Below are 12,742 nucleotides of genomic sequence, written 5' to 3' on the forward strand. Positions count from 1 at the left end.
CTTCTTCTCCTATCAGATCTCTTTTGCTGTCATTACTCCTCTGTGGCGAGCAGCTGGCTCTGCTGACTGCTTGCTCGCTGTGGCGCAACAATCGCATCCAGCCCCTGAAAATGGGCTCTACTGTCAGAAACCACAACATGAAGACTCTAACAACATAGTTCAAACTCCAGTTGGTTACTGAATATGCATGGTTTGATTTGCTTTAATTAAGAACAAAGTGATTTTATTGTTTGTTTTATTTCATCAGGTAAGTACTGAAATATACAAAACACAGACACCTGCCAATCCAGTGGCAACAAAAAAAAGAAAAAATGGAAAAATGACAGAGAAACTGGAACATTCTCCCAAACCACTCAAACAGAGCAAAAAGTACAAAACCAGGCTATAAATTCCTGAATTTAGCTCTGATTATACCCAGTTTTATTTCTATTCTGTGGAATTTTTAGAATTTTGCGAAACACATTGTAGAAATGCTCCAGAGAGGATAATAAATTAGGCCTCTGGAAACTTTATTCAGATATCTACAGATGCCTGCTGAGCAGCAAAAAGTCTTTTCCAGAATTTGCAAAAAAAAAAAAAAAAAAAAAGTTCAAAAAGGAGAGAAAGAGGATGCAGAAACATGGGAGCTTGTCTTAAACTCATCTTTGTGGTTTCCGGTTTGCACAAAGAAATTCACAATGTTGAATAAATAAAACAGTTTGGAACGACATTTGTAACCAATTTTCAGACCTTTTTTTCTGCAGGGGAAGGTTGATCACGCTTTCACACTATTAGCTGCCACTGTTAGACCTGAAAACACTGATAATACCTGCAGCTAAATCCATGTGAGCTGCAAAGACTTTCCGCTGATTGCTTCGACACTATGCACACACTGGAAATGTAAAAAAAAAACACGTTTGCTTTCTCTAGCAGCGAATAGTGTTTCTATTCAGTTGCTATTCTTCATAGTTGAATAGTGCAATAACCTACAATAATTAGTAAAATACATGACAGAACAAACATATGCAGGTCATGGTTCCAGTTCATGCCGAAGGACAAACAGCTCTGGAGAGAGCTCATTCTCAGACTGTTACTCCCTTGTGAAAGGTGCCTTTTACTCCTGATGTAAGGCTTTTGGTCATCTCCTCTCTTACATCAAGACCGCTGTCCATAATGAAGATTCGTTAGCCCTATTACATATCAGGTTGAATTTTGGGCTTGAGCTTGTCTTGTAGAAAGCAACCAAAATCAGGCAAATCCAGGGAATGTTTAACAAATTTTACAATAAGGAAGAGAGGACAGTCCTCTTTGCTGACAGTCGTTTAATGCGCTTCTGTGATACGCATCTTAGCCTCCTCATCGTGCTACAAAGTAATTTGGGTTTTTCCCAATCTAAAAGCTCCTGATGTGAAGCCATCCACTCGGTCAGCTTTGCTCTGTTTCCACAACAAACAGTTCTGGAGGGAAAACCTGCCACTCCAAAAACTTTTGTTTTTTTGCTTCCAAAAAGTCTTCTTTCCTTCATGTGGATACACAATGCAGTAAAGCTCATTCACCACTAGGGGTCCTCATCCATGTCATCCAGGTTGGGAGCCATGATGAAGTGCTTGGGGTACGGGAGGTTGTGCTCGTCTGCGTACTCCTCCCAGCGCGCGTCGTCACTCTCGTGGGTGATGTAGCGCTCACCTCGCCGCGTTTCGAAGTCCCTGAGGTCCAGCCATGTTTGGTAATCCTGGAAAACACGCTCAGATTTAAAGCTCTGTTGAGGTATTATAACCCATCAGTCTGGCAACTTTGTGACATGGTTGTTTAGATGAAAGAAAAAAAGGAAATTGTGTCACCTGTAACCAGGGATGGCTCAGACACTTGTCCACGCTGTACCTCTTCCTCATTTTGACTTGGAGAAGATTGTTGATCAGGTCTGTGGCTGTGGCAGAAACACAAATTGATCAGACTTAAACATATTGCAAAAGAATTCACACCTGAATATTTTCACAGTGGAACCACAAACAGAAGTGTATTTTATTAGGATTTTATGTTGAGTGGAAACAAAAGGATACTTGGGAATCAAATACCAGAATTTCTGGTATTAATTAAAAAAAACCTAAAAAACATCTGGTACATCTGCATTCAAGAAATATCTTATTAGGAAAAAGACTTGATTTGTTACAGGTGGAGATGGAGTGATGTCCAGGGCTCTTAAAATATTTGAATTAAAAAATCTCATAATTTTTATGACTCAATCTGATAAGATTTTCCAGCATTTTTTATGACTTAATGGGCACTTGAGTCAAAAACAATTGCCTATCCTGGTTTTATTATTGTTCATTTCAATTGTTCATTACTTTAATTTTCATAAAATATAGACTTTTACCTTTAAGATAATATAAAAATATGTTAAGAAAAACGGTTCCATAGTCAATTTTTAATTTTCCACACTTTTTAGTATGAATCGTTTACCTTCATTTTCACAATTATAAAATGCCTTGTGATAAATGTCATCAAAAAACGTTTAAGCTTGTGGTTGTAGTGCGATAGATGTGAAAAAAAAAAAAAAAAAAATCAAAGTGCTATAAATACTTTTTATAGTCACTGCACATACATTAGAATCATGTAATATTTGATGCTAAACAAACATTTTCACACATAGTTTACAAGGTTTTGTGACCTTTACAGGGACATGTAGAGATAAAAGTAAGAACCTGATGTTAGCATCATCTTGGGTTGTGAACTGTACGTGGGAGGAGTTACATCTTGGACAGTTGAGAAGAAATGAAAGTGATTCATCTCAACCGCAGACATTGAAAGTCGAGCTTTAAAAAGTTGAGCTGACCCAGACATGTAGGTGGGGAGGGATAGTTCATCTGAATTTCAGTTTGACACTAGAATACAGGTGCAACCAGGCTAGCAACTATTTACAGAGGTGAAGACCAGAATAAATTAAGCTTTGGTAAATTCCAACAGAAAGGGAGAGAGCGAAAGAACAAGACTGCTCTTTGTCTTCCTACCCTCAGCAGAGATGTCCTTCCAGGGTGTCGGGGGGTACATGAAGGCGGCGTTCTGGATCTGATCGTTAATGTCTTCGTCCTCGTTAAAAGGGAAGGTCCCGCTTAAGCTGACGTAGATGATGACTCCCACTGACCACATGTCTAAGGATCTGTTGTAGCCTTTGCTCCGCAGCACCTCTGGAGCCAGGTAAGCCGGGGTGCCAACAACTGACCGCCGGAACGACTTCTCACCAATGATGCGTGCAAAGCCGAAATCACACAGCTTTACCTAAAAAAACAACATGCACCATCAGCACACATATGCTGACACATTTTTATCTAATTTGTATGTATTTTAGAGTTTATGGTGACATGTACTCTAAATACTTTCCTAGGGTTTTTGGGAAAAATGAAACAGCTCATTTTATCACAGATCCTCTATTGTGCATAACAGGAGCACTTTTCCACATATTCAGCCTTTCTGAAGGTGTTTCAAGAGTTCTTGGTTTTCTTTTGAGGGCAGGGTTGCATTTTTTTTTTTGTTTACAACACAACCCATATAGCAGTACATAGTATTCTTCTATATGGACCTAACTTATTCATCATTCATCAACTTTAATGCTTCTTTTCTCAGAAAATAGCTATTTGGAAGTGTTCTTGTACTTGTTAAAAATCTATTATCTATAAACATTATTTTTGGTATTTTCACAGTTTCATCTAAAGCAATGGGAACAAATTGTGTCTTTGTGATGAACTCTTTCCAGCTTTGTGCCTGAGAATTTAATTTAAAAATTGATTATTTGATGCTTAAAAGATTTATAGATCATATTTAAAAGGCCACAAACCAAAACAAAAAAAACCATTCCTCTTCTGAAATTCAGTGAAAAGGGGAAAAAAAGACTTCTGTTTTTTTTAGAAGTAAAGCAAACATGCCACCATAAACCCAAAGAGAATAAAAAATGCAAAATATATTTATTGTTGTTACCTGTGGAAAAGGCTCTGCGGAGGCCAGCAGTACATTTTCAGGCTTCAAGTCACAGTGAACAATGTTTTTGAAGTGCAGATGCCTCAAGGCCACCAGGATCTGTTGAAAGCACAAGTTCAGTTAGCACACACACACATTCAACATAAACATAAGTTACTAACCATGTAAACTACAATTTTATAGTTTAAATAGTGATAAAACAGTTTATCAGCATAAACTGATAAACTGTTTATTGTTTTATTCCACAAAAACTGAATTTTTGTGGAATAAAATCTGAGTCATAGGCACACAGATGCCCTTAAATATTTCCACATTGCACAGCTCATCTATGTTCACCAGATCCTTGCATAAGCTCCCGCTGCATAAATTCCAGCCTGTGGATCTGTACCAAAACCACAATCCACTCGGTCCCCCAATCCCGACCCTGGCTTGAACAAAAGTCCTTCTGGCCACATCTGAGCCAGGCCCCGCTGCAGCTAATGGGGCCGTGGTTAATGGCCCTTGCTGCTGTTTGGGACCCAAAATCTAAGCAGACCCCGGGGCCCACAGCTCCTCTAATTAGACCACAAAGCCACTAGCACACTGCAGGCTGTAATCGGCAGCCAGGCAGGAGGCGGCGATGCCGTGTGGACCGGTGCCATATAAACATATCCCTCCCAATCAGGCCACCACAGCAAGAATAAACATCAGCAGAGGGTCATCACACCCAGACACAGGGGAAAAAGTTCAAGAAGGACATAAAGGAAATTGATATAAAAACATGCAAATGCGTGTTAGAAGAATTGAAACTTACATAATATAAAATATGACATTAAGTTTCCCTGAAACCTTTTGATTTTGTAACAATAAAAAACACAAACTGCATTTATATTTGATTTTCTGTGAGAGCAAACAAAGTTGAGCAGAATCATGAAAGAAAAATCTTACACAAAAATCTGAAAAGTGTGATATGCATTTGTATTCAGGCCCACTGAATCAATATTTTCTAGAATTATCTTCAGTTAGAGCTTCAAGTCATTTAGGGTAAGTATCCCAGTTTGCACATCTAAAGACTGAAATATTTGTCAGTTTGTTTTGGCAAAATAATTCAAGCTCAGTAAAATTGGACAGACAGTATAAATGGTCATCACAATATACATGCCATCATGTTTCATGGATGGGTGCTGTACACATGTGTCTATTTTCTTTCACTTCTCAAATATGTTTTACTTGTCTTGTCTGTAACATAAAATCCTAATAAAAAACATTAAGGTTTATATTTGCAACATACAAAAAAGATTAGGGTGTGTGCTTTAAATATTCACTTCATATTCATAGATTCAAATATTCATAGTCAACATTTAGCTGCTCCTTTAAGCAGTTTATTGCAAATTATTAGATAATAGATACATAAACAAAACAAAGAGGGTGAAACTATTAGTGAGACAGTGAGGAAAACAGGAAGATAAGAGAGATCCCCGTTTAAGCAGCACGAACCTGCGTGACGAGGAATTTGGTGATTCGTTCTGGTAGTTTGCTCTTCTCGCTGGAGAGGATCATCTCCAGCATGTCTCCGTGCAGCTTCTCCATGACAACAAACACTCGCTCTGGGGTCTCAAACATGCACTCCAGGTTAACAATACCTGGATGATGCAGATTCTAAGGAAAAAGAGAGAAAAAAAAATAAAGTTAAAAAACCTTGTGCCAAAGGTCCCTAACATGACCCTTAAGGCAAATCCCTGTACAAATGGTCCACATTAATGGTTTATGTTATTATTGATTCAATCATTTATTACCTGTAAAATGGCCACCTCATTCCTTAACTGGCTCTCCTGCTTGGTAGGAAATCTCATCTTGTCTATAACCTTGATGGCTACGTCTCTGCCACTCTTTCTGTGCTTCCCTGAAATAATAAGAGTAACCACACACAATGCATTTTATTGCCATGCTAATTTAAGCCACACCAAATCTTACATGGATTTTTTAAAGACAAAAACAACATACCTCCGTACACGATGCCAAACTGGCCTGATCCCAGCACCTCATCAGAGAATATTTGATATATCGAGGCAATATCCTGCACAGACATCACTTCCAGTTACTTAATGGCTGCATTTTACATGTGGAAAAGCCAGCTCTCAGTACTGAAACTGGAATCACCAACAATTACATCATCTATGGTTTGGCAACGTTGTTGCTATTCCCAAATGTTTCTGGTTATTGCCAAATATTTAACTTTCACTCAGTGCAGAAGTGGAACTGAATAAAAAAAAAACCCATGACCCAAAAGAATGAGAAAAAAAGGAAAACAAAGCTTCCTCATTTATGTAGAGAAGAAAAAAGCTTCCACTAAATATTTTAATAAAAGCAGCAGTTAGATACAATTTCTGCTTTAACCACAACAGCTACTTTAATAGCACACATATGCATGATTTTGCAAGCTGTGCTGGGAAATTGCGCAATTGCTTCTGGTAGAAAAGAAATTAAAGAAGCTGTATTTACCACATTCTCCTGGATCTGGCAGTTGGACACAGATATGCTGATGGACAGCTCTTCTGAAAGAGGAAAACGCATGTTTTTTTTTTCCAATCAGGGGTACTAAAAACAAAATTTTCTTCTTGCATTAAGCAACAAGAGAATCATTAAATATTTCAAGTTTGTGATGCATTCCTCACAAGTCAGTTTTCCCATTTTTCTTCTCCTGAGCATCCTTCTATCTTATCACAGCTGCATGCAGTGAGGCCCACATGATGAAGCATTTTATTACACAAGAAATTGGCAAAATAAATCAATCTGGAGAGATGTGCGTGACTAAATGCCTCAAGAATGCAATGCATTTCAAATTAAGAATTAGGACTGCCACATGGGCAAGACTAAACACAAATTAAGAATTTACCCAGTAGAAAACTAAGACAATTTATTTTCATTCGATTAAATAAACACGACTCAAAAAAACAAAACAACATGTTTTCACAAATTAATAAACTTGTTCTTAATAGAAGCTCTCAATTTATATTTCTGAAATTAATTCAGTTCTACTGAGGTGTACCTCCAGGTTCAGTAACAGGGTAACAAATTTGTACAAATTAGTCATGTGGTTCAGAATGTTGATGGAAGCATTTGATTGTCTCCTGGTTTAACACCATTTGGGTCATCTCACATTGGCATTAAGCAGTATAAAAAGATACCTGGCTTATTATTCAATGTGCCAATTAGTCAGGAGTCAAGGTGGGTAATGAATTGGTGTATAGTAACTCTGAAACGTTATATAGACGACATGATTGGTACCAGGAACCAGAAATAATCCACTATGAAAAACAATAAAGTGCAAAGATCCAAAATGACAGAGTCCAACAAATCAGAAAAAAAACATGCATCCTGGTGTCAGACAAAACAAAATCTCATACGTTTTTATGTTCTTTAGTCCAGTGGTCCCCAACCCCCGGGCCACGGACCAATTGGTACCGGGGCGCGCAAGAAATAATTAAATACTTCCTTTTTATGTATCGAGTCTGGGGGATCTTTTATTTTGAAAATCCTGTAATCAGATTCTGTCGGTTATATCTTGAGCACCAACATTGAGCCGAATGATTGTAGCAGAATGATTTAGAAACAGCAGCAACAGCATCGGTGTCGGTGCGCCCCCCCGGCGCAAATTTGCGAAGTCTTGACCGGTCCCCCGGTACTAAAAAGTTTGGGACCACTGCTTTAGTCTAAACAAATAAGGAAATTAAAGGTGCATCTTTTTGTAAATATTGTAATATTTTAATTGATAATATTTTTTAAGGTACCACATATCTTGAACAGATTTTAAAAAGTGCAATATAAAAGTTGATAGGAATAAAACATATTTTCATATAGTCTTGTTGGCTGTGGTCACCTTCATACCTTGTGTTGACAACAGTGACATTATACAAGAGAGCATTCTTGTAGCTCTTTACAGATGTTGGGTGCTATTTATTGTGTAGTGCTGAGATTCATGACAGCATGCAAACCTGACTAGAATTTTTCACTGGTTTATTATCAACAAATACCTAATTTCCTATTACTTTAACTACCTTTATATGTGTATAAAGTAGTTATACACATATAACTACCTTATAGTCATATGTGTATAACTACCTTTAACTACCTCTATGTGTGCACTGTATAAAGGTAGTTAAAGGTAGCTGAGAATGAGATCAATTTGTATAAATAAAGAAAAAGGGAAAAAAAATTAAAACGACAGCCTCTCTGGGGTACCAATAGTTTTAATTCAATTAAAAAACTCGATCATGTGACTCTACTGATCACCCCTATTATCTCCAAATAATGACTTCACAGTCCCACTTCCTCTTGAATACCAAATACACACAGCAGAGCATTCCCTCACCCTTAAATGTGGATATGAGTAGATTTTATTTTGGTAAACCTCAAAGTTTCAACACGCATTATGTGAGTAACACACATAATTTGACACGGACAGCCCCAACGATATGGCCCCAACAAAATCCTGCAAGCTGCTGAAACTGAAAACTCTAAAATGGGCAGCAATGCAAGGATCAGCATGCAAACAGAAGAGGTTGAATAGATTCTCCTTACTGTGATCTCTCCCCTGACCGGCTGCACTGGCCACACTCGGCTGGGGCGTAACGGGCATCAGGGCCTGTCTGATGGCCTTCTCCCAGCCCTGGGCCACCTCCACACCCACTCCAGAAGCAGCCAGTGCAGGGCTGTGATAGTGGCTGCTGTTGTTCTCCCCCACATAGTAGACCATGGTGGCTGTGATGATCTCAAAGCAGTGAGGGTTGCTGCCCTGCGCCAGATTACTGTAGTCTCTGAACGGTTCCACCTGGAGAATCTCAGACAGAGGGATCTCCTGCAGGAAAAGTTTGAAAGTAGGTGAAACATACTTTTATGTTCTTTATTTGTTTTTAAATATAAAGTCATCATCATCATCATCATCATCAATCACTTTATTTTGGTAAATTGTCCACATTAAACACAGAAAACAACAAAAGAAAAACAAAACAAAAAAAAGTTAATTCAAAAATAAAGGAACGTAATAAGCAAGAAACACATCTAAACAGATTCACGTGAATACAATCTATTAAAAAAATTTACTTAATTATGGGAAAATTAAAGCATTAATAGAGATAAAATACTTTGGAAAAAACAGCTAATTTTAATCCATCAGTCTTAAATAAATCCAAATAAATCACATGGCCATATTTTAAGATGAGTACAACAAAAACAATGCAAGCTGATAAAGCTGAAAAACAATAGAGATAGACAAACTCACACACTCCACAAGTCTTCACACAGTTTTGGTCCAAGCTCAAAACCTCTACTTTCCTCTTCTCTCTCTCTTACGAGCACAAACTGAAAGGACAGTTTCGGCGCAACTAAAAGTTCCCCCTTCCCCTTTAAACTCGCTGTCGAATCAAAGAGAACGAGGGAGGGCCAAACACAGAGAATTTCCAGCCAATGAAGGATCACAGCGACGCACGCTGTCCCCTCTGCATGGCTCACCACAGAGTATCAGATGAAGTGCTTGTGGTTAGCGGGGACCGGGTCACGTGAGCAGCCCCTGCGGCAGCTTGAGTACTCTGGTTGCCTGATTACAAGGCAGGGGCCGGCCAGAGGGGCCCCATTCAAGCATGAGCTGCCGGCGCTACCGCGAGCCACTGAGATGAAGGACGAGGCAACTACCGTTGTCCTTCACCACAACTGGGGTAGCAGTGTGAGTGGGGAGGGGAGCGCTGGGGTCCAGTGTTTCAGAGTGACAGCACTAAGACAGAGAAAAGTCCCCTCACCCCCATAAGAGTTTCTTCAGAGGAAGCCACAAGTACAGGGATCTCATCTTCAAACACGGAGCCGTTATGGCTTCCAAATGGTGAAAATGGCTGCCATGCCACCACACGACCACCACTAATCTGATCGGAGGCATAAAGGAAAGCAGAGAGAGGAGGATGTTGGCCACACACTGATGAGCAACAAGCAAGAGAAACTTAAAAAATAAAAATAAAACAAAGTCTTTTTTTCTGGTTACTGATCAGAATGACATTTTCCACTGAAAAAGCATGAATTTATCTTAGATTATATTTAACAGCATAATAAGGAAATATAAAAGATTACATACAAGACTGAAGGACACTAGAGATAAGGATTTAGAGAGTGCTAAACAGAATTAATAGATCTAACCATCATTCCAAGGAGGGTTACATTGTAAAGTTTAAGAGGGAAATGTAATTCTGTTTCGTAAAGCATGTAGTAACTCAAAATATTACATAAATTAATGAAGGTTGAAATGAGGATGTTAGCTATGTATAAGTTACATGAGCAATGTTTCATGGGGTGCAAGTGAGCACTACTTAACAAGCAAAGTGAAAAAACATCAACTGACACAAAACTACTGAGAAAATACACGTTTACAATTTGCACTTTGAATATGGTGTATCTACATTATATTTATACGTAATTTAATTATAAAATCACGTGGGAAAATTTAATTTTAGAACACTTTAATTATTAAAATTTCAGCCTAGACAATTACTATCATCATTAAACAGGATTCTAATTATTTTAAACTGAAATAAAGCATTTGCATGCCTTTTCGTGGTAGATTAAAAATAAAGCTATGGACCCATGCATGTTTTTAATGAAGAAGTGTTAATAGATGGATTTCAATTTGAAACAGATTCTAGACCTATGTCATTGCTTCCACAAAAAATGGCTTTCACATTTATGTTGTAGCTCTATTTCAAAGTGTATTAAATTAATCTCCATTCGCTCAAACGTTTTAGTTTTCTATTCTTACAGTATATTATGACTGTATAGAAACATTTTTAGCTTCAAATTGGTGAATTTATTTTATTACAAGTAGAAAAATAAGAAATCACATTAATGCAAGTATTCACAGCCTTTGGATGAAGCTCAAAATTGAGCCGTTTTCACTAATCATCCCTGAAGATGTTTCTGCAACGTCAATAGAGTCCATCTGTGGTAAGTTCAGTGGATTGGACATGATTTGGAAAGATTGAACTCTTTGGTGTGAATATCAAGTGTCATTTTTGGAGGAAAACCAGGCATGAGTCATCACCAGACCAATACTATCCCTACACTGAGGCATGGTGGTTGCAGCATCATGCTATGGGGATGTTTTGTAACAGCAAAAACTGGCAGATTAGACAGGACAGAGGGAAATATGAGTACAGCGATGTACGGAGGCATCCTGGATGAAAGCCTGCTCGCTCCAGAGACTCTTGACTTCAGTCTGGGGCGATGGGATATTTTTCAGCAGAATGACAACCCAAAGCACATGGCCAAAATCTCACAGGCATGGCCAAACCAGAGTCTATACTTGGGTCTGATTGAATTGAACATCTTTCGAGAGATCTGAAAATGGTTGCACAGATGTCTCCATCCCACCCAATAGAGCTGGACAAGAGCTGAAAAGAATAATGGGCCAAACGCCTAGAAGTGAGGTAAGCGTGTGGCATCATATTCAAAAATGATAATGTTTTGAATATTGCTAATTGCTAATTTAATGCAACTTGTAATAAGGCAATAACATAACAAAATGTGAAAAAAGTGAAGTGTTGTGAATACTTTTTTGATGCACTGTTTATCAGTCATTGGTGATGTACCTAGTAAACCACAATTTTGCTTGCAAATGACGCAAATATTTTTTGTTCTGAGAATAAACTACAATAGACTGATATATATATATATATATATATATATATAGTAAAATTCAAGAAATAGATATTTTTAAATTGCAAATATTATTTTGGGATTTTTGGTAATATATGTTTTTATAACAATGTTGATAGTTGACAGTTGTAGAAATAATTTTAGACAACTGAAAATTATATTGTTAATGCTTCAATACTTGAGTTCCTGTATAGAAGTTTATGTACATAAAATAGTCATGTTTATTTTATATAAAATTGTGGATAAAATATTGATAAATCTATAGTGAAATAAAAGGAGTAGAAAAATGAGTAGAATAAAACTAGACTGAACTGAACAATCTGCTGATGTAGAACAAAGATTTACGTTTGTAGGGAGAAAAAAAAAGAGATTTGCTGCAACCCTTCAATTTGCCTGCTGAGGATTTCAAATGTAGTTGGATGCCAAGTTGATAATAAAGAACCACATAAAGTCGGCAGTAAACACACCCTGAGGAGTCTGTCCCCGCTGAGGTTTCTTCTCTGGGGCTTTAGTGGCAGAAGATGAAGGGTGTGACAGAATAATGAGGAAAGAAGGGAGAGGGATTTTTTTCTTGTTTTTCCTTTTTCTTTTTCAAACAGTAAACTAAAAAAGTGAAAAACTGAGCTCTGTATAACAGCAATGTGTGGAACCACCTGCTTGACACACATTCAAACTGGAAACTGTGCATCCTACGCGGCATCCTACTGCAACATCCCCCTGACCACAACTCAAAGGGGCGTCTGTGTCTCAGAAGCACACATCTCTTAGCAAACACAAAGACACATGGGGAAGTCTTTACCGTCTAGGCTGCAGTTCCCTACCCTCAGTGTTTGGTGTGTAATTACTGCATTATTAAGCCCCTGTGGCCGAGTAATGACTAACTACTGCGCCTGCCACTGAGAGGGAAGTGTCACACAATCTCTGCACATCAAATTACAGTCACTCACTCAAAGTCAGCACTCTCTTTAAAGTCAGTTTGGAAATGCAAAATGGGGAAATCGCAAAGTCTGCAAGTCCAAATCCTCTAAAGTTTAAAATGTCCTAAAAACGCCCACCTGCTAAGTGAGAAACAACAGCTAACAAATGACAACTGTTGAATATGTGACCCTTAAACAGG

General features: G+C 38.0%; 1 protein-coding gene across 1 annotated transcript in view; it reads right to left on the reverse strand.

The window, feature by feature from the left end:
• Positions 1–201: 201 nt before the first annotated feature.
• prkd3 (protein kinase D3) overlaps positions 202–12,742 on the reverse strand; it is a 47,770-nt gene continuing 35,229 nt past the window's right edge. The window contains exons 12-20 of the mRNA XM_028000829.1: positions 8,512–8,788; positions 6,433–6,485; positions 5,935–6,007; positions 5,727–5,833; positions 5,428–5,589; positions 3,952–4,050; positions 2,988–3,255; positions 1,821–1,906; positions 202–1,711 (exon numbers count right to left, since the gene is read on the reverse strand). Coding sequence (XP_027856630.1) covers positions 1,538–1,711; positions 1,821–1,906; positions 2,988–3,255; positions 3,952–4,050; positions 5,428–5,589; positions 5,727–5,833; positions 5,935–6,007; positions 6,433–6,485; positions 8,512–8,788 — 1,299 coding nt within the window. The 3' untranslated portion in view covers positions 202–1,537. The remainder of the gene's footprint in view (positions 1,712–1,820; positions 1,907–2,987; positions 3,256–3,951; positions 4,051–5,427; positions 5,590–5,726; positions 5,834–5,934; positions 6,008–6,432; positions 6,486–8,511; positions 8,789–12,742) is intronic.

Source organism: Xiphophorus couchianus, chromosome 19 (genome assembly GCF_001444195.1).
Source record: "Xiphophorus couchianus chromosome 19, X_couchianus-1.0, whole genome shotgun sequence".
NCBI lineage: Eukaryota > Metazoa > Chordata > Actinopteri > Cyprinodontiformes > Poeciliidae > Xiphophorus > Xiphophorus couchianus.